This window comes from Epinephelus moara, chromosome 4, assembly GCF_006386435.1.
Source record: "Epinephelus moara isolate mb chromosome 4, YSFRI_EMoa_1.0, whole genome shotgun sequence".
Lineage (NCBI taxonomy): Eukaryota > Metazoa > Chordata > Actinopteri > Perciformes > Serranidae > Epinephelus > Epinephelus moara.
Window position 1 is genome coordinate 45,505,915 of NC_065509.1, and position 22,409 is coordinate 45,528,323.

Genomic DNA, 22,409 nt, shown 5'->3' on the forward strand with positions numbered 1-22,409 from the left:
ATCAACACTGTGATAACAAATTAAAGTCATGATGTGTGACCTGTGTATTTATTCTCTGTTCTGTTTCTTTAAAATGATTCTTGCCATGTAAACAAATTATTCATTAGTATTTTTCCCTCTCCTACACACCTGTGTGGAAATACATATGCAAAGTATTCGTTCATTCTCAATCACCCATATGGTGACAGATTTATTTGTCACAAAGTGGACAGATTATATTGTGTATATTTTCTGTGTGTTACCTGTTGTAGATGTCGTCGTCCTCTCCGCCCCAGCCCCAGTAGTTGTTGGGGAAGCCATTGATCTTCAGGTACTGGTCTTTACTCATCGAGGACACGCCTCCAAAATACTGATTATATGGTAACCTGCAGGACAGACAGACAGACAGACTGTCACACTTTTGACTACAACAGAAAACCTGTACAAAAAGTTGAAACCTTTCAGAAACACACAGTCAGTAAAACTCTGATCTGAGGTCCTGAAGAAGATCCAGTAAAACCTGAGAGACTGAACCTTCATATGAACACACACAGAAAATGGATTTATTGTGTCAGACTTTTAAAATCCCTGTGAACATGTCAGTGTGAGTGAAATGGTCCTGCAGTGAATGTGTCACAGTGGGACTAACACACCCAGATCATGTGACTCCTGCATGTATACAGTCAATCAGACCCAAACTGGCCGAGGCGCTCTGAGCATGCTCCACATTTTCCGCCCCGGGCTTTGACCCGGAAGTCCAATAGCATTAAATGTGTAAGAGAAGAAGAAGCCGGTAACAACATGGAGAAATCTACATCCAGAGCTGTGACTTTTTGGACGGACCAAATGTACAGAGCTGTAAAGTTGTCCACCATGGTACCAGTTAGCTGCTAGCTAACCGCAGCTAACTTGTTTGTCCATTGTTTGGTCTGTGACGTAATAGGTCAACAGGAAAAAGGTCCAATACTAACAAGCTGAAAGGGGGCATATCTCCACCTATCGTAGAGGAGTCGGACATACTTGGCTCAATAAATGGATTCCCCTCCCGTGCTTATATACTGGGACAAGGACAGTAGACCAGTTAGATGTCCTCGTCGTCCTCGTTTTTCGGATGTAAACTCTGGAGCTTCCTTCCACTGTCGACCATAACCCCATCACAGCAGATATTACTGTTTGTTTGTTTCACAGTCACTAACACTGTCAGACACTGACCTGTAATGATCCATCGATCTGAATCGATATATGAGGTCAATGATCAATGATCCAATATCATCAATGCAAAGTGAAAACATCTGTGTCACTGTCAACTTGCAGCAGGCAAGAGGAGGATGATGAGGATAACGTCACTCAGGAATAAATCAGCAGTGTGGAAATATTTGATTTTGAAAATACAGGTCAAAATACAGGAAACAATGATGTCACCATCTCACTCCGCTAACGTCTCACTACAGAAACATCAGCTGCTGTTTCAACAATGTTAGGATGACAAATATGAACTGAGCTGTTCTGTCAGGAGACGCAGAGACTTAAACCAACAGTTAGAAGGAAAAGTATAAGGTTACATGTCATTTGTTAAACAGAGGAACAAGCTCTGCTAGCCGCTAGGCTAATTTATACAATGTAAACATGCTAATGCTAATAAAGAAGCAACAGTTTGTCTGTGAAACCTGACGGTTGTTACTGAGCTGGATCTGACACTGCTGTTAAATGATGTTGTTTTATGGCTGTTTGGAGACGTTTGTCTTCAGGACTTTGAGACACAAGTCTGTCTTCAGGACTTTGAGACACAAGTTTGTCTTCAGGACTTTAAGACACAAGTTTGTCTTCAGGACTTGGAGACACAAGTTTGTCTCCAGGACTTTAAGACAGAAGTTTGTCTTCAGGACTTTGAGACACAAGTTTGTCTTCAGGAGTTGGAGACACAAGTTTGTCTTCAGGACTTTAAGACAGAAGTTTGTCTTCAGGACTTGGAGACACAAGTTTGTCTTCAGGACTTGGAGACAGAAGGCTCAGAGTCATACTAAAAATATTCAACAGTTCCTACAGTCAGTCTTTTTCTCCCATCAAGTCTGTTTTTATAGATCACAACTTGATCAGTGTTGACGCCTCCTTCAGGCCTCAGTTTGTGCGCACACAGTGTTTATAAATGAGACTCTGCTGATTTAATCCGGTAAAAACATTGAATTAAACAGTTTCAGGTTACAATATCTGTGTTCCTCTGACACTGCTCGTTGTAGAGAGGCTGTTAACTACAGTGACAACGTGAATGTCTCTATCTACAGTCAGTGTTTGGTTTGTCCGTTCTGGGCTACTGTAGAAACATGGCGGAGCAACATGCTGATCTCTGTAGATGAGGACCTGCTCCCTGTGTAGATATAAACAGCTCATTCTGAGGGAACAGGAACACAACTATTAGACTCACTTCAAATCCAACACTCTGGAGCTTAATGTGTCCGACTGTCACATTTTAACAACAACAGGAAGTGAAAAGACATTCGTCAAATTTAATCAGATTATCCTGAGTGTGTGTGTGTGTGTCTACAGGAAACAGGAAGTGAGGAGCCTGACAGATGGCGGAGTTTGAGAGCTGATCTCTTCCTCTGTGGTGTCACTGCCAGAACATGCAAAGCCACAGCTCAGTAGTTTCCTCCAAAACACACACACACACACACACACACACACACACACACACACACACACACAGAGTGACGATAGTTGACACAAAGACAAAGATCAGTCTGAGCAGCAGCAGAACACAAACATCAGTCATCACCACTAAAACAAACAAACTGAAGCTTCACACTGAAAAATTCCACTGGTCCATAACAGTGACGCATCATTGCACAGGTGTGGTCTCACCTGAAGCCGAACTTGTCCATGGACACGGACAGGTGTCGAGGCTGACTGAAGCACTTGTAGGTGTTGCGGTCGTCCATGGGAATCAGGTCCACGTCGCTGAAGACGAAGCACTCGTAGTCGTACTCCTTCAGAGCCTCCATGTAGCCCACGTTCAGCAGCTTGGCTCGGTTAAAGGTCTCGTCTCCATCCTGACCCACACAGACACACACTGGGTTAAACCCACACAAACACACCCTCCTGAAACATTCACATCTTTAAACCTGATCTTTAAACTCAGAGATGTTGAAGAGATTTCTGTTCGTCAAAAAAAAACGACAACTGACGTTTATCAGTTTGTTTGCTGTGTTGAAACCTATTCTTATGAAATGGGACAAAAAAAACTTAAAATGGTAACTTATCAACACACTAATGTCATTACTGGGGTGACACATTATTTGGAAAGGATTTATATGTATTAAATAAATCTGATTCATAAGATATTTTAATCTACTGTAAAATTTAAACTTTAAACTTGCTCTGTGGAAAACAGACTCGTCACAACTTCAAACTATTATAAACATGTTAAAGCCTTTAAAATATAAACTAACAGTCTGTACTGATAACATCAGAGTCAAAAATTAAATGTTATAATCATTTTTGTTTTTAAGTATATTTTTCATTTTAAAGATGTGTCTCAGATTTTTGTCAGCTCTGTCAGATTTCTAATTTAATCAGGTATAAAAGGAGTTAACCACATCACAAGGACTTCCTGTCTCACTTCCTGGTTTCCATAAAGGTGTGAATGCTGCACAGGTTCAGGTCAGATTTTTATTTTATGATAAATTCATTAAATAATATTTCTATCAGCTGTGTCTAAACTATCAGGTCGACTCTGTACCTCCTCTAAATCCAAACTAAAGAAGCACTATGGTTTGAAACTTAGTATTTTGATCAGCATTATGAGAACTTAAAGAACTTCAAAAGTAAAATGTCTCCTCACTGAGACTGCTGTCAAATTAATAAATATAGAACTTTTAGATCTCAGTGATCTTTGTAGATCTTAGTGCCGACCGTGCATGCAGCCTGTTACAGCTGCTGTAATGGATCACAGTTTCCCCTCAGCGATCAATGAAGTATTTTGGATTCTGAGTCTTCTTTATAAACTCTGTCAGATCTGACCTCTGACATCCATCATGTACGATATTCAAGAAATAATTAGGCCCATTATGTGGTTGAACAGTTAAGACCTTGATCTTTTAAAATATATTTTTCAGCATAACTAAAGAGTTAAAATCAAAAACCCCAAAACAGTAAAGAACAACCACATTTTAATTTCAATGTTGTTCAGAAAAATCACAACGATCTCTTCAGCTGAGTCACTAACAGTCACATTTCCACCAAATACTTCCTGTAAAGTTCCCTCAGAACTGTACGTAACCCGTACGGTCATAAACCCAGCGCCTCCTTATTGTGGAACATTCACATGACGCAGCACAGAGACAAGAACAGGACCAAAAATACATGGAGACAAATAAGTGTTCATAACTTTAGACAAACCCAAAAATGATGTTCTCATGACTGAACTAAACCAGACAGCCTGGTGGAAACACGGTTTAAGAGTCAGCATCAAAATGTGCTGCTTGTCTTTATCATATGATGCTAAATGGAATATTTGTTGGTTTGACTGTCGGTCAGATCAGTTTTAAAACTGTAAATTAAAACTTTAAATTAAAGACGTGAAGCTGTGAAAAGCTTTTTTACTGCTTTCTGGTGTTTGAGAGATTGAAGTGATTAATCCTATCATCAACAGATAAAATCAGTGATCAGAGGAGTCGTTGGTCTGGCTCTGCACACGAGATCTGATGATTCTCTGATGAGAACAATACAGAGAGAAGAACTCAGAGGATGATGAGAACAATACAGAGAGAAGAACTCAGAGGATGATGAGAACAACACAGAGAGAAGAACTCAGAGGATGATGAGAACAACACAGAGAGAAGAACTCTTTTACAGAAAGAAGAACTATTTACAGATGTGACTCTGAGCTGTAGAGACTAATGTCTTCATGTTTGTCTCTGTTTAACTCTTTAATGACGTCACTCTTCTTCCTCTTCACTGTCTTTGTTTATTTCACACTAACTGGGTTCAGCAGAGGTTCTTTGGCTGTCAGAGTGATTGTACTGGTCTAGACTGGTTCTACTGGTCCATCTGATATAACTTCATTATGTAACTATCAGCTCTCATGACTGTTGGTATGTGTTTCCTCACCACACGGAGTTTTCCTCTGAGGATCGAGACTGCTGTCTTTTAATATTTTAGACTATAAATTAATGTCAGTATATTTATCGCCCCATTTACTTCCTGTATCTGACTGAATGTAATCAGCTGATGTGACATCATCACATCCAGAGGTTTACAGCAGCAGAAAATATATTCAACCATTCAGTTTATTTTCATTATCTGATGAACCAAAGACACAAATCAGGAAAACTGAATTTAATTTTTGATGAAGGACGTCACCTTTTATTCAGAGAGAAAATAAATTAAATATCAATATTAGTAATTAATTTACTGTGATCTGCTGACATTACGAAACTAGAATTACTGCCACGTGGTTGTACGCCTCCACCAACCCATTAAACTGTACTTCCAGTCTCCATCCATGTCAGTGAAAACATGGATGCTTCACACACAGAAGATCTATACAATCAGCACAGTGTCAAGATTAGAGTCACCAATTCAGTATCTGACCAAATGTCTCCCCTTCTGTTCCTGAGATATGACGTTAAAACATGATGATGTCACAGTCAAGCTGACCTTTGACCTTTTGACCTTCATTATTTTATCCTGTTAGACATTTGTGTCAAGTTTGGTCAGAATTAGTGAATGAATTCTTCAGTTATGGACAAAAACATGTTTTGTGAGGTCACACTGACCTTTGACCAACAAAATTCTAGTCAGCTCATTGTTGAGTCCAAGTGGACGTTTGTGCCAAATTTGAGGAACTTCCTTCAAGGCTTTCTTGAAATATCACAAAATGAGATGCGGACCAATGTAAAGTCACATTGACCTTTGACCTTCGACCACCAAATTCGAATCAGTTTATTCTTGAAACTGAGGGAATGTTTGTGCCAAGTTTGAACAAATTCCCTCCAGGCATTGAGAAAGTGTGCTCATGAGAATGCGACAAAGTCACAGTGACCTTGAACTTTAACCTTTGACCCCAAATTCAAATAAGTTCATCCTTAACTCATAGTGGATGTTCATGCCAAATTTGAAGAAACTTTCTCAAAGTGTTCTTGAGATATGAAATGGATGCAAGGTCACAGTGACCTTAACTTTGACCACCACCACCAATTCTAATAGGTTCATGTTGAGTCCCAGTAGACGTTTGTGCCTCACTTGAAGAAATTTCCCTGAGTGTTCTTGAGATATTGTGTTTACAAGAATCAGATAGACACAAGGTCACAGTGACCTTGACCTTTGACCTATAAGCAGCGGCTGGGTTGCCAGGTTGTGATCTCTGGTCCGTGCTCTGCCTTATTTTTTCTTCCTATTTTTCCTATATTTCTCTTCTTCTTTCATCGCACCTGGATGGGGGGTGAGGGAGGTGAAGGGGTCTATGGGGGATCTATTGAGGATGAGGGGGCTCTTCTTTTAACATGTAAAGCACTTTGTGCTACATTTTATCGTATGAAAAGTGCTCTATAAATAAAGATTGACTGATTGATTGATAAGCACCAAAATCTGATCAATTCATTAAGTCCAAGTGAAAATTTGTGTCAAATTCGAAATAATCCCTTTGCGGCATTCTTATGATATCGCATTCACGAGAATGACACAGGAAAGGTCGCAGTGACCTTGACTTTTGCCTACCAAAATTGAATCAGTTAATCCTAGTACTATTTAAAATATTACATACAATGTCACTTAAATCAGTAATAAATATATTGTCATAACTACTGTAATAAACCATCAGAATTGCAGTAGACAAATATATATTTATAGTATTCACTCTAAAACTGCAGTAACTGAAGACCTGAACTCTCCTCGATGTTTTAAAGAATCAATTCTGTATTTTTTAACCTGGACTCTGTTTTCACCTGTTTCATGTCTAACTTTAAATAAGTTCAGTACTGAGAGAGAGCGCAGCACTCAGCATGTTCACACTGTCGATGTCTGTCTGCTAACAGTGTTTGTGTTTGTCACTGACAGGATCAGACTGTTATTCTGAGTGTGTGACATCATGATGAAAGGATCCCTACAGAGATAGAGCTTTGTGTTAAAGAGTCAGATCCAGAAACAGCCCTGAAATCACCGTCACCAAACCCACCAGACTGCATTTAAATAAACACTCACTCTGTCATCATTAAACACACTTCACTCAGAGTCAACAGAAACACAATAAAACTCACAGAAACCATCTTGTTCATCTTTCCACTGTTACAACAATCACCAGCTCTGGTTTGGTTTAAATTAACCCTTAATGCACCAGTTAGATGTGACAACATGCTGCCTCTATACACACTAACATGACTGTGGATCTAAATGCAGTCTGGTGGGTTTGGTGACGGTGATTTCAGGATCTGACTCTTTAACACAAAGCTCTATCTCTGTAGGGATCCTTTCATAGTGATGTCACACACTCAGAATAACAGTCTGATCCTGTCAGTGACGAACACAAACACTGTTAGTGGACGGACACTGTGGACATGAACATGAGTGTTTTTACTGCCGTCGGCTGCGACGCTCTCTCTCAGTACTGGACCAGTTTCAAACATCATTGTTCACATCAGACACAAAAACATGGAAAACTGAGGTCCAGGTTGAAAAATACCAAAGTCACCCTTTGATGTAATTTAGAAACAGATCTGTACGCACACATGTTGAGGTGAAGTACCAGGAGAGGAAGACTGTGTGTGTGTGTGTGTGTGTGTGTGTGTGTGTGTGTGTGTGTGTGTGTGTGTGTGTGTGTCACACTGTGTTGAAACACTGTGGTTGGTAAATATGAGTGGATTTATTTGAGGTTGCTGTTTGAAGAGTCCCTGAATTCCCCACAGGTTAAGAACAGGTCTTTATGTGGACACTGACAGAATGAGGTCACACACACACCTGATCAGGTGAACTCTCACTGCTTCATATAAAGAACCTGACGCTGATATGAGGAAGTGATAATAATTCCTCCTCCTCAGGTTACTATGACAGCACACTGCAGTAAACAGACTGCAGGTTGCTAAGCAACCAACACCTGCGGTGAGCTCTCAGGTGTTGTTTACTACCTGTAGGGCCGACAGAGCGCCGCCTCAACACGTTTAACTCAGAGACGCAGCACACTGTGTTCTTCTTCTCTTGTTTTAGACAGAGTAACATCACACCTGACGCCTCACCGTGTTCTTCTTCTCTTGTTTTAGACAGAGTAACATCACACCTGACGCCTCACCGTGTTCTTCTTCAGTAACATCACACCTGACGCCTCACCGTGTTCTTCTTCTTCTCTTGTTTTAGACAGAGTAACATCACACCTGACGCCTCACTGTGTTCTTCTTCTCTTGTTTTAGACAGAGTAACATCACACCAGGCTACAAGACAATGAGGTCACAGTGGCCTTTTACCTTTGACACCAAAATCTAATCAGTGTATTCTTCAGTCCAAGTAGATGTTTGTGCCAAATTTGAAGAAATCCCTCCAGGCATTCTTGACATATTACATCCACGAGAATAAGACAGATGCACCGTCACAATGATGTTGACCTTTAGCCACCAAACTCTAATCAGCTCATCACGGAGTGAAAGTGAATGTTTGTGCCAAATTTAAAGAAGATTCCCTCAAGGTGGTTTTAAGATATTGTAATAACAATAATATGACTAACAAGGTCACAGTGACCTTTGACAACCAAATTTCAATCAGTTTATTCTTCAGGTCAAGTGGACGTTTGTGCCAAATTTGAAGAAATTTCCTGAGTGTGTTCTGAGATTTTGTGTTCATGACAATGAGACAGATGCAATGTCACAATGACCTCAACCTTTTATTTCCGAAATCTGACCAGTACATCCTTGAGTCAAAGTAGATGTTTGTGCCAAATTTGAAAAAACAACAACAACAACAATCCCTTTAAGTATTCTTAAGATATTGTAATGACAAGAGTAGGACAAACGAGTGACCTCTAACCACCAAATTCTGATCAGTTCATCATCAAGTCGAAGTGGATGTTTGTGCCAAATCTAAAGAAATTTCCTCAATGCCTTTTTAAATATATTTCGTTAATGAGAATGAGACGGATGGTCAGACAGACAACCTGACAACACAAAGCCCTTGATCTTGAACAAAAACAATTTCCCCCCGGGGATTAATAAAGTATTCTGAATCTGAATCTGAATCTGAATCTGAATCTCATCTTTCACCGGTGTGGAGACGTAAGAACTGTTTAGTTTGTTCAGCACTTCTCTCTGCTGTGTACGATGCTGCTGAAATAAACGTCACAAAGACTGAAAACATGTCTTATGATAAACAGTCTCTGGAAGTGTATGATTCAACTTTCTCCTGTGGTATAGTGTTAAAAAACTTAAGGGAAACTGAAAAAAATCACATTATCGAATGCAGTATTTAAAATCCCAGCTGTGAAGAATTAGGTATCATGATGGTGTCAGATCAGGAAACACTGTACCAGCCCCGGTACACTAACTGTAATCATGTATATAAAATATGAGACAGTATAATGGTGCTGTACATTAATGTGTGTGACTGTGCAGAGACGTCTGAGGAGGAAAAAGAGGACGTGTCCTCAGAGGTTAGTGAAGACACAGAACGTTCAGTTCACACTGCAGCATGTTTAACAGATGTTCTACATGTACGCTAATGTGGTCTGTACATGACGTCTGGTTCCTGCTCTGCTGCCAGAAACAAAGAGAAGAGTAGAAGCAAGTAGAAAAAAAGAGAAGCCCGAATTACCAGAGCAGACTGCTATTGGCCGAGACCGAGCAGGGGGCGGGTCTCAACGTCTCCAGCAGCCACAGCCATTGGTCAGAAATGCCTGACATGCAGAGGGAGGGGGGAGGAAGGAAGGGGGAGGCGGTGTGAGCAAGGGAGGCAGAGTGAGGAGGAAACTACAGTAAAGGAGGAGGAGGAGGAGGAGGAGGAGGAAGGACAGACAGGAGAGAGAAGAACAACTGTGAGTCACAAACAAACAAAGAGCAGTGAGAAGACTTTACAGAAACAGAGTTTAAAATGTGCTTTATCTTCTGTTAGACATCACAGAGCCCCATGCAGTTAAAACACACACACACACACACACACACACACACACACACAGATTCATTAACGTGCACCATCAACAACTCTGATTAACAGATCTGTGATGGTTCCTGTGTTTGTTTCACGTTTTTCTGTGTGATACAGCGTGACACACAAGTGTTTGAAATGTTCCTTATTTTTATAATAAAACTATAATCCCCACCCCGTGGTTGTATGACTCCGCCCACCAGTCCACCCTGTGGTTGTATGACTCCGCCCACCAGTCCACCCCATGGTTGTATGACTCCGCCCACCAGTCCACCCTGTGGTTGTATGACTCCGCCCACTAGTCCATCCCGTGGTTGTATGACTCCGCCCACCAGCCCACCCTGTGGTTGTCTCTGACAGTCTCCATCCATGTCAGTGAAAACATGGATGCTTCACACACCGAAGATCTATACAATCAATCCCCTTCTGTTCCTGAGATATGACGTTAAAACATGATGATGTCACAGTCAAGCTGACCTTTGACCTTCATTATTTTATCCTGTTAGACATTTGTGTCAAGTTTGGTCAGAATTAGTGAATGAATTCTTCAGTTATGGACAAAAACATGTTTTGTGAGGTCACACTGACCTTTGACCTTTGACCAACAAAATACTAATCAGCTCATTGAGTCCAAGTGGACATTTGTGCCAAATTTGGAAAACATTCCTTCTAGGTGTTTCTGAGAAATGGCGTTTACAAGATTCACACAGATGAGGTCACAGTGACCTTTCATCTTCGACCACCAAATTCTCATCAGTTCACCTAGGTCCAAGAGGACATTTCTTTCAAATTTCTGAGATATCACATTCACGATAATGAAATGAACTCAAGATCACAGTGACCTTCACCTTTGATCCCTAAAATCTAATCAGTTTATTGTTGACTTCAACTGGATGTGTGAACCAAATGTGAAGAAATTTCCTATAGTTGTTCTTGAGATATCATGTTCATGAGAATGAGAGACAAGGTCACAGTGACCTTGACCTTTGACATATGACCACTAAAATCGTATCAGTTTGTTGTTAAGTCCAAGTGGACAGTCGTGCCAAATTAGAAAAAAAAATCCTCAGACAGACAACCTGGAAACATAATACTTCCGGCAGCAGCTAACGCTGGTGCAGAGGCAGAAAAATATTTTACCAAAGTTGCCAGTGGACAAAATGTCCCCTCTATCCTCAGCAGCAGGGTGGGTGGGTCTGTCTGTCTGTCTGTCTGTCTGTCTGTCTGTCTGTCTGTCTGTCTGTCTGTCGATTATTTCTGCTGTTCGTGACATGTCATCCAGTGACAGTTTCAACAGTGCAGGACTATATTTTAGATCAGTAGTACAAGGAAGGGATTTAATGTAACATTGGACATGTTTTGGGAACAGATCTGAACAGTAGCCAAAATCATGTATATTTTGTACATTCTGTTAATCCCAAAAAACTTTTTCCCTGGACAAAGATTCAAAGTGACATTTAACACCTGAAGAACAGACGAGCTGTGTTCACCACCTCCTCATCCAGACCTGTGCTGTTGTTGATCTAAATGCAAAGCAGTGTTAACTTTACAGCAGGTCATTCGCTCTCTGCTTTGTTTACATTTGCGTCCCCATGAGATAAAGACAGGTGATGCATTCAGGCTCCCTCAGGTACAATCATCTTAATAACATCCTGTAGAGTGTGATGAGCAAGTGTTTTCAAATCTTGTGGCGTGTGCATGTTTGAGATTAGAGAGAAGAATATCAGTGAAGTTTCTCATGATGATGCTGCTGCTTCATTTTTATAAATCAGTCAGGATGTTAAATCAGTCTGAGCTCAGCTTCAGTGTGGACACCACCTACTACAGTATATGAACAGGTGTATGTGGTACAGTGTATAGACAGGTATATGTGGTATATACAACATATGGACAGGTATATGTGGTATATACAACATATGGACAGGTATATGTGGTATATATGTCAGGACAGAAGTGGCTGCAGTGTCTCATCGGGTGGTGTTGAACTACAACCTGCAGCTAACCATTATTTTTATTCTTCTTCTCCCTCCTAGATGAACAGATTAGTTTATAAGATGTTAAATAGCAATGAAACCTCTGAGGCCTCGCTGACGACAGTCTGAAACCTAAAGATATTTAAGGTTCAACATCATCATCATCATCATCACTGACACCATTAATCAGTTGCTAAAACAACTGAATGTTCTGATATCAGTGTGAGGTATTTAGTGATAGGCGTGAACTGAGCCTGACTCACACACAGGTAGGAAAGACAGGTGACTTCATGCCAGCAGCTCATTTACATTCAGTCAAAACATGTGTCTGCTTGTCTCTGTGTGGCTGTGTGATCAGTCAGTTCAGCCTCAGACTGGGATCAGCTCCTCACTTTAACCCAGTGCAGACCTTTATTCCATCAGTTGTCAGACACAGACGCTCTGAAGCTGCTGAAAACTCACAAAGCTGATCTTTGTTCTAATGTGTTGATATTTTAATCATGAAGAACAAACATTTATCTGTTCTGATGAACTGACGACAGAAAGTAAACTGAGTCATGGAGGCTGGAAGAGTTAAAGCTTTGCTGGGCGCTAAGCGAGCTCAGATCAGTTTCCTCTGACAGAGATGAAAGTTTAGTTTGAATCACCAACTCTGTGAGAGGACACCAGTTTAAACCTCCAGACTAACATGTTGCACATGAAGAAACAAGTTATGTTTCTGCTTCTTAACAGTCACATGGATAAGTCAGAGTTTACAATGAACCTGGGGACAAATCCTAGTTGGCTCACATTAGTTATTTATTGAGAGCATAAATAGAAAGATGTTGAGCTTTTCAAATGATGATCAGTAAGTGTGTGCTCGTAAATCAGCCCTTAAACCTGTCACACACTGCTGGAGACATGACACACACATTATTTTATACAACCTGTCGCCTTGAGTCTGATTTATGATCCATGAGTTAGCCTCACTGGGTCAGTTTAAAGAGAGAAAAAACAGAAAACATCAGGATTAAAAGTTGAATAGAAAGTTTTGAATTTTCATCAACTGAAACTAATTAACATTTTCATCTCAAGACTCAGACTATATCTAAAATACCTGTAAGAATTAACTCTGCTTCCTTCAGACAATTTTCAAGGATCATGTGTGTATCCTTGGTGGGAATGAAGTATCCACAGTTCTTTGTGCATGATGTGCCTGAAGACAAGATAAGTCCCCCCTGTGGGGGATACAAGCGGTATCTGCCGCTAAAAGATACAAAAAGTTTACACATTCAGTTCCTACATGTAAACCTGCAGAGTCTCATTTTGTAAACTTGTATAAATGCCCGAGCCCAGGATGAGTCATCAAACATTTCAAACTGTTTAACAGAGAAAAGAAACAGAGAGATTTACATATAAAAATACCCTGATGATGGTTTTGTTTTAAATCTATTTGGAAAATAACGAGAAATGATGAGTTAACACGAGGACACTGGATTAAAACTGTGTACATGTATGTTTGAGTGTTTTTTAAGCTGCTGCCAATCAACGGCGCCGGAAGTGGGGGGGCCAGGGGGGCCATTGCCCCCCCCCCCCACTTTTACCCTCCTGCCACATTATTTTTAAGCCGAATCAAAGGTCCCTATATTACATTACTTATGGTAAAAAAGACTTTCACTCTTCACTTCAACTTACACGGTAGGTAAAATACAGAGAGGGGCCATAGAGAGAAAGATACAGCCTCCAGTAGGCACTCAGTTGTGCACACCTGTTACTGCCTCACCAGCCCGGTAAAGCCTCGAGCATCCTCGGCAGGCTCCAGGTAGACTCTCAGCCGTCTGGCTCTATCCAACAGCACCTAGCAGTAATCCCCACTAACCCTGGCACCTATTGTAAGAACTCCCCAGTTACAAAAAATAGAAATAAATCAAAAACGAGCCAAATTGTAGGCCTATCTGGTTCGCAATCAAACATTTCTAGCGCTGGTGTATTTTATTTTTTTCTCAATGCCCCTCCGCGGCTCCGTAGTACACAATCATAAAACAAAAATAAAGAATCTGAATTTAAACTCAATTTGTCTGACTTACATTTATCTCTTTCATATCATGAATGCATAGATCTGTGCTTTTGATGTGATATGCAGCCTGCCTGACTACATAGGCTACAGAGGCCCTGGACCTGCTGCGCACAGATGTGGTGCGGCGTTTTGATCAGGAGGGACTCCGCATAGCTGCAGGGCGAGAGCAGGCACTTGAGGCGGCTCAGGGGAAACGAGAGCGGCTAATAGAGCTTAGATCGGGCCCAAAAAATCCAGCCCGACCCAGCCCGAGCCCGTGCACGTTATGTCCGGGACGGGATTTAAATTATGACGGGATTTTAATTATGATTTAAACCCGTCATTTTTCAATAAGTTGGCTGTTATAATTAAGAGTATTAAACCACAATTCTTGTTATTTGAATGACAGAAATAGGATCTTTATGAATGGCGCAACACGGAAGCATGATTATGTAATAAAACAGGTGTTTATTTTAGGATCCAGGTGGTGAAGGGCTGTGTGCGCACAATGTTCCAACAGGGGACAGCCCTCCATTCCGAAACACCGCCGTTCCGAACCAGCCCCACTCCGAAATTGATTTTCAATCAAGTTTGAGAATTGTATTGCGGAGTTTTGCACAGCGGCGACCGGATCTTTGCTCTCAAACCACAAAAAGATGTGATGGCACAACAGTCTCCTTCAGTACATTATTCTGTGCTTTCTTTTGATTTTCACATTGGCTAGTCATCCTGTTTAATTTGTCTTCTGATTAAATCGGAACCGTTGAAACAAGCTGTAGGAAGCCTCTGTAAGTAATTGGTTGCAGCACACATTGTGCTGCAATAAAATGGTGAATCAGCAGTGCCGTGCACTGTAGAGCCGATGTGCTGCTGGTTCTGCCGGCCTGAATAGAATATAATGTCTATAGCCTTACTGTTGTGTACAGCCTTATAGACTGAGCTGAGTAGTGATGCGCGGGTCGACCCGTAACCCACGGCACCCGAAAATGGACCTGCGGGTCGGGCAGCAGTGATCGTCTGTTAAATCGGTCTGTAAATGATATTTTGACATTATTGTTATTATAATCACTAGGCTATTACTGTCACGGCATCCGAAGGTACTGACGTGTTGAGCAGGTGACAGTCCGCGGTCGTTTTCAAAACACACTTGTGTCACGCACTGCAAAAGAAACTTGTTGAAACTTTATACAGTAATTAATTGTACAAAACGGGGGAAACAAACGTTGACAAAAACGGTTCCATAATTCATATTAAATTCAAAAGATAACGAAAAAACAGCTATATAAAAATATGTTAAAAAAAAAAAAAAGAAAAGAAAAAAAAGAATATCGAATACCAAATTTTCATAACGAATACCTACCCATAGAAACGAATATTCGAATATCCAAATATCCAAATATTTGGGTACAGCCCTATCCATAAAGGGTTCAAAGTGTTCAGGTTTCATGCAAACACTGTTAAGAAATAAACTGTTTGCTTTTTTTCTCCCAAGATAAAGTTCGTGATTAAATACATTATCTGACTCTTTGTCTTTCTTCACCATCTTTTTAATGAGAGAGGACGAGCTGTAACTTGCTGCAAGATACTGCTGCTTTCACTAAAACACACTGTTGCCGCTGTTGCGCAAGCTCACACTCAACTCAGGCTGTACTTCAATCCCTGATCACTACGCACCTTTTACTAGTCCCTATTATTAACTGGACATTACACAGGTAGCCACGCCCACATGGTGACAAGCCCCAGACGCACAGCACTTTTTGGCCCCCACACTTCTGAAATGAATCCGGCGCGACTGCTGCCAATAAACAGACAGATGTTCTTCATTTACAGATGTTTCACATTAAAAGTCTTCCAGCAGCTCGACAGGCAGAGTTCATTTCCTTTTCTGGAGTTTTGGTTTTAATGTCAAACATCTGCAGTAGTAGTAGTCGTGATGATAGTATTCGTAGTGTCAGTACTGAGTGTGACAGGATCAGAGCGTCCATATTGAAAACACAATGAGGAAGCTGAGAGATCTGTGATGTTTGTGAGGAGTTAATCATTACATTCCTATGAGCTCCACTGTTTGCACTGGTTTCCAGTCAGACTGAAAAAGTTCTGATAAGACATCAGCATCAAGGGATTATGTAACATTAACAACATGGGCACAGACAGGGAAGAGGCCATGCCTCCTACACAAGAGACAGAGTCAAAGATACTAAACAACTGCAGACGGTTTTGCATCTCTTTGAATCTGTTTCTGTGGTGGGTTTATGGTTTCAGTCATTTTGCATCTCTTCCTCTGTGGTAAGTTTCAGGGATGTCAGTTTCAGTTACTGTTGTTTCTGATAACCCAACACACAGTAACCACTAACTTACCCATTCATTCTAAAGAAAAAACACAAAATAACATGAAATACAACAAGATTTTCCTTCGAGTCCGGCGCTCTAATGACTCCGTAACGTTTAGCGCCACATTTAAAAGAGCTGTCAAATGAGAGCGCAGCACGGTGGTGCAGTGGTTAGCACAGTCACCAGCTGCTCTGACATGTTCTCCCTGTGTCAGCGTGGGTTTCCTCCAAGTGCTCTGACATGTTCTCCCTGTGTCAGCGTGGGTTTCCTCCAGGTGCTCCAGCTTCCTCCCACAGTCCAAAGACACGCAGGTTAATTGGTGTGAATGGTTGTCTGTCTCTGTGTGTCAGTCCTGTGATAGAGTCATTTAGATCAAGTCTGACTCAAGTCCAAGTTATGTGACACGAGTCCACACCTCTGGCTCATACTACTAAACTGAGGAGTAGCATTATTAACTCTCATGTGTAAGCAGTCAAAAATATTCTCTGCATCTCCAGTCAGCATGGATATATATGATGTGACATTCCCCCACCCCTCTGACACAAGAGACAGACTAACAGATTCAAAGTCAGGAGCCACCTGACCCGTCAGGCCCCTGGGCCAGCCCATTATGAACCTGTACAATAATCCAACCACTGATACACACACACGCACACTCCCTGTGTGTGTGTGTTTAAGCAGATATTCATATTTCACTGCAACAAAAGACGTTTGCAGGATCTTTTCAGCGACACGCCCTGAGCTAATGTTTTCACTCTGAGCCTCCAGTGACACCTGACTCCACACACACCTGTGAGGACCAGCCAGTGACATCAGGGTCAGAACACCACATACATTCATCTGGATTTATTTACCTTCACTGAGCTAACACCAGACGTCCATGTTTGTTTCTATAAATCAGTGATCATTATGTTGACACAATCATTATGTCACAAACTGATCGTTATAGTTATGCCCATGGAATATAAACAGTGCTTTAAAGGAACAGTTCAACATTTAAACAGAGAGAGTCTGATGTTCAGACTGGTCCTACTGATTAGCTTAGCTTAGCATAAAGACTGGAAACAAAGGGAAACAGTTAGCTTAGCATAAAGACTGGAAACAAAGGCAAACAGTTAGCTTAGCATAAAGACTGGAAACAAAGGGAAACAGTTAGCCTGGCTCTGTCTGAAGGGAACAACCTTCCAGCTCCTCTACAGCTGATGAACATGTTCAGGTGTGTATGCTGTGGTGTGTTTGTGCCAGCTGTGTGTGGTACCTGGTTGATGACGTAGACTCCGTAGTCGAGCTGCTGCCTCTGCAGGATGGGGTGCAGGTAGTACAGCCAGTACTTGAGGTGTTCGTCTCGTTTGCGGAAGGGGATGATGATGGCGACCTTCTGCTGTGCCACACAGTCTTTGGGTTTGAAGCGTCCGCCCAGCTGCAGGTTGGGGTTGTCTTTTTTTATCTGCTCCAAGTTCACTGGAATGTTGAACTCCACCCGCAGAGGACCCACTGAGGACACAAACACCAGACATCTGTGAGCTTCAGACGGCCAGCAGGACGCTCTGACATCACAACAACAACTTTATATCTGACTGCAGAGAGACGGAGCGGAGACAAGAGCTTTAGAAGCTTCTTCAGATGAACTTCTCCTCAGGTGAAGATATTTTAGTTAAAGAAGTATTTGACTGCAGAGAGGTCAGTCTTTTCATTACACTACTCTGTCTCTGCAGCAGAACGACAAATACTTTTGAAACCGGCGCTACATGAGCAGGAAAAACACAGGAAATGAGCTGTGTTGCTCAAAAGGTAGAAAACCTACAAGTACCAGAATGCACTGCACCAGACCGGACCAATTAACACTCCTGCTGATGGATGACGTAATGTGAGTTGGATTTGGCTCGTTTGAAAACAACATGGTGGCTGGCTGGTGACAAACGATCTCCAATCACAACTAAACTGTACATAAAATACAAATAAATATCTGAAAATATTTTAGATGAGAAAACTGAATTTTGGATTTTATTTGACCCAAGTGGAAAACTCAGAAAAGAATTTGGAAAAAATAGTGAAATATCACAGAGTTTTTATGCTTAGGGGAGGTGTACAAGTTGGTGCTTCTTGTTTATTAACAACTTCAGTTAATAAACAATGACACAGACTTGACGAACAGTCGCTGCGTCGTCTCAGGAGGCTTTTAACAGCTGAAGTTTGCACCAGCTTCAGTACTGGCTGCTCAAACTGTCTCTGTGCTCTCCGCTATTATTATACATTCATATTTTCCTTTGTTTCACTCCATCTTCTGCAGCAGTATACTGATCGAGGACTAGCGCCACCTACTGCTTGTCTCAATGAACCAACTCCCTTTAATCACATAACAGAGGATAAAAATGAGTATTTATCTGGTTCTGTAAAACTTTGCAGAACATTAGGACAGAACCCCGACCACAGATACTGAGTTCACAGTGAGTTTTATATTGAGACTGAGACTTAAACAGTGTGTCATCAGACAAATATGTTCCTGCAGAGTTTAACACAGACACAGGGGTTTACTGCAGCTGGTACTTTTCCACCCTGACACAGTTACAAACTGCTCTCAGGTCAGATCTGCTCTCTGTGACCAAACTGAGCTTGGCTCATGTTTATGAACACGTGGTGCCTTCAGGTCAGTCCGACCTCACACTGGATGAGTCTGACTCTGAAATCCTTCAGTCATCAGTCTGATTGTTTCATGACGGACAGAAAACAGGAGCTGAGAGTCGTCTGGCAGTGTTTCATCAGAGCAGCTGAGGACTTTATATTATTCTGATTTCAGTGTCTTCACATCCTCCCACCTCTGAATATGGTACGATAATAACATGAAGACACAAATCAAACATGTTCAGTGAGGAGGAGGAGGAGGAGGAGGAGAGCAGTGTTCATTAGTGAAGTGTAAATGAGTTAAAATCATATTATAAGACAGGAGCTGCCAGGAGGCAAAGGAAGTGGGAGGGGCTTGGGGGAAATTACATATTTGGAATTGAAGCACTTTATTTTTAAGCACTGATCTCTCCATTTAAATGTGCAGTCGTCCATTTTAACTGAGTTTTCTAAGAGTGAGTACTAAAGTTACTTGTTATGTGATTATTTTGAGTTGTTTACAGGTGACAGGCTGGACGGTATCACAGTGTAACAAAATACCAGAGTGTTTAGAAATCAATTCAGTAAACAGAAAGTTCTTTGATCCAGCGGGGAGTCGGGGCCCTCCGGCCCCTGAGCTGAGGTTTGATCTGTCTGGATTCAGGATGCTGCAGCTGCTGACTGGGGGTCAGTCTCCGGAGCTGCTGCTGCTCTCCTCCCTGTGAGGTGGTGCGTCGCGGCGGGGAGTGAGGCGGAGGACACGCTGTGATTCAAGGCTCTAGTGAACGTTAGCTACAGAAACATAAACCTGCAGCCATGAGCCTTTAGCGCCAGTTAGCAGATGGCTAAAGTATTAGCAACATTAGCATCATTTTCTCTCATTTCTCTGCATCTGTAGAACAGCCAATAGGAACGCTCGCTCTCTCTGAAATGACCTGTGATTGGACGAAATCTCCTGAAAACCAGACGACAAGCAGGAGTCTAGTTTTATCTCTTGACAACACTTGATCTAAGGTTATTATGGGATTTTTGTCCTACGACACCAAAACTAGAGTTATTACCTTGCAGTTGTATGAATCTGCGAACGGGTCGAGTTGCTGTTAAAGTTTTCTGTCCCTGTCTGTCCACACTGACATGAAGCCATGAAGCCAGAAAAAGCTTCAAATATAAATGTCGCTGCAGATAAACTACAAACACTAAAACATGGATGCTTCACACACAGAAGATCTATACAATCAGCACAGTTTCAAGATTAGAGTCACCAATTCAGTATCTGACCAAATGTCTCCCCTTCTGTTCCTGAGATATGACGTTAAAACATGATGATGTCACAGTCAAGCTGACCTTTGACCACAAAATTCTAATCAGTTTATTCTTCGGTCCAAGTGGACGTTTGTGCCAAATTTAAAGAAATTATATTGAGGCGGTCTTGAGATGTTGTGTTCAAGAGAATGAGACAGACAATCTGAAAACATACTTCCTCTGACCGCGCAGGCACAGACACAAAAATAAAACTGCCTACTGCAGCTTTAAATAATTTATTCTCTCTTTGCTTTTTTAGAGCATTTTTGACGTTAGAATTTAATTTGGATTAAAGATCTTGAATAATCTCCTTGAGTGTGCCGCAGTGTCCGATGGAGCTTTTGATTTGATCTGACTCCTTTTGATGTAACTGAGGTCCTTAGGGCTCTACAGCAATTGGATCTAAGTAAATCTGCCGGACCTGACAATCTTTAGCCCTTCTTTTTGAGGTCAGCTGCAGATTTTATAGCAGAACCTCTGTGTCATATTTTTAATTTAACTATTTCTGAAAATAAGATTCCGAGAATATGGAAGTCTGCTTATGTTCTTCCCCTGCTGAAAGGTGGTGATCCCTCCGTAGTTAACAACTATAGGCCAATCTCTAAATGGTGTGTTCTCTCCAAAGTTTTAGAAAAGTTGGTCAGTGAACAACTCAAATGCTTTTTAGATGCTCATGGTCTCCTCTCACAATATCAGTCAGGTTTTCGTAAACAGCACAGTACAATAACTGCCGCTGTTAAAGTGGTAAATGACATCATAGAGGCACTAGACGGCCGGAAATATTGTGCAGCTCTTTTTATAGACTTGTCAAAGGCATTTGACACAGTCGACCATGTCATCCTGGCAGATAGACTCCACAAGATTGGCTTATCTAACCAGGCTGTAAACTGGTTCTCTAATTATTTATCAGGTAGAACGCAGTGTGTCCAGGCCGCCGGGTCTTTTTCCTCTTTCCTCCCTGTTCTAAAGGGCGTGCCTCAAGGTTCCATATTAGGGCCACTGCTGTTCACAATTTATGTGAATAATCTTTGTGATAACTTGTCTGATGCTGTGTCCCATTTTTATGCTGATGATACAGTAATTTATTGTTCTTCTTCTTCAGCTTTAAAATCGCTTGAGTTGTTGCAGTCAGCCTTTGACACTGTTCAGTTCCGTTTGACTCAGCTCAAGTTAGTGCTGAATGCAGATAAATCAAAGACCATGCTATTTTCAAAAGGCAAGCAGCTTCCATCTCACCTTCCTAGGTTGTCAACTGTTCATGGGGTTGAAATTGATATGGTCACATCTTATAAATACTTAGGCATTCTAATTGATGAGAACCTGTCCTTTAAACTGCACATCGATAAACTCGTTTCTAAGCTGAAATTGAAATTGGGTTTCTTTTTTAGAAATAAATCATGTTTTTCATTGCAAGTCAGAAAACATTTGATCACCACAACGTTTTTACCCTTGTTGGACTATGGAGACCTGCTTTTTATGAATGCTCCTGATCAGTTTTTAAAGAAATTGGATAGTGTATACCACTGTGCTTTGCGTTTTATTACTGGTTGCAGCTATCGTGTACATCACTGTTCCTTATATGCCATCGCACATTGTCCATCTTTGTATGTTCGTAGACTCTCTCACTGGCTGACTTTTATTTATAAATCTATTCTTGGACTTCTGCCTACACATTTGTGTTTACACGTGTAGAAACCTCAGCCGATTTGGCCTGCGTTCTCAGGACATCATACAGATGCAGGTCCCAAGAGTCAGAACTGAACTGGGCAAAAAGGCTTTTAAATTTTCTGCCCCGTCTACCTGGAACGATGTGCAGAAGGACTTGAAATTGACACATCTTGTAACTCTGGGGGAATTCAAGACAATTATAAAAGACAGAGAATTAAGTTCAATTGGATCTTGTGATTGCACGGTGTAATCATGTAATCCCACTCTGGTTTTCCTGTAGTGTGTATGATGAGTGATCGTATTTTATTTGCGTCTTGTGTGTTTGGTGTAACCATTTTGCTTTTGTGCTGCCGTCTTGGCCAGGTCACTCTTGGAAAAGAGGTTTTAAATCTCAATGAGTTTTT

At 41.3% G+C, this 22,409-nt stretch overlaps 1 protein-coding gene across 1 annotated transcript in view; it reads right to left on the reverse strand.

Moving 5' to 3' along the window:
* b4galt1l (DP-Gal:betaGlcNAc beta 1,4- galactosyltransferase, polypeptide 1, like) overlaps positions 1-22,409 on the reverse strand; it is a 40,895-nt gene that overhangs the window by 5,806 nt on the left and 12,680 nt on the right. The window contains exons 2-4 of the mRNA XM_050041857.1: positions 17,693-17,928; positions 2,839-3,026; positions 243-365 (exon numbers count right to left, since the gene is read on the reverse strand). Of these exons, the coding sequence (XP_049897814.1) occupies positions 243-365; positions 2,839-3,026; positions 17,693-17,928 (547 nt within the window). The remainder of the gene's footprint in view (positions 1-242; positions 366-2,838; positions 3,027-17,692; positions 17,929-22,409) is intronic.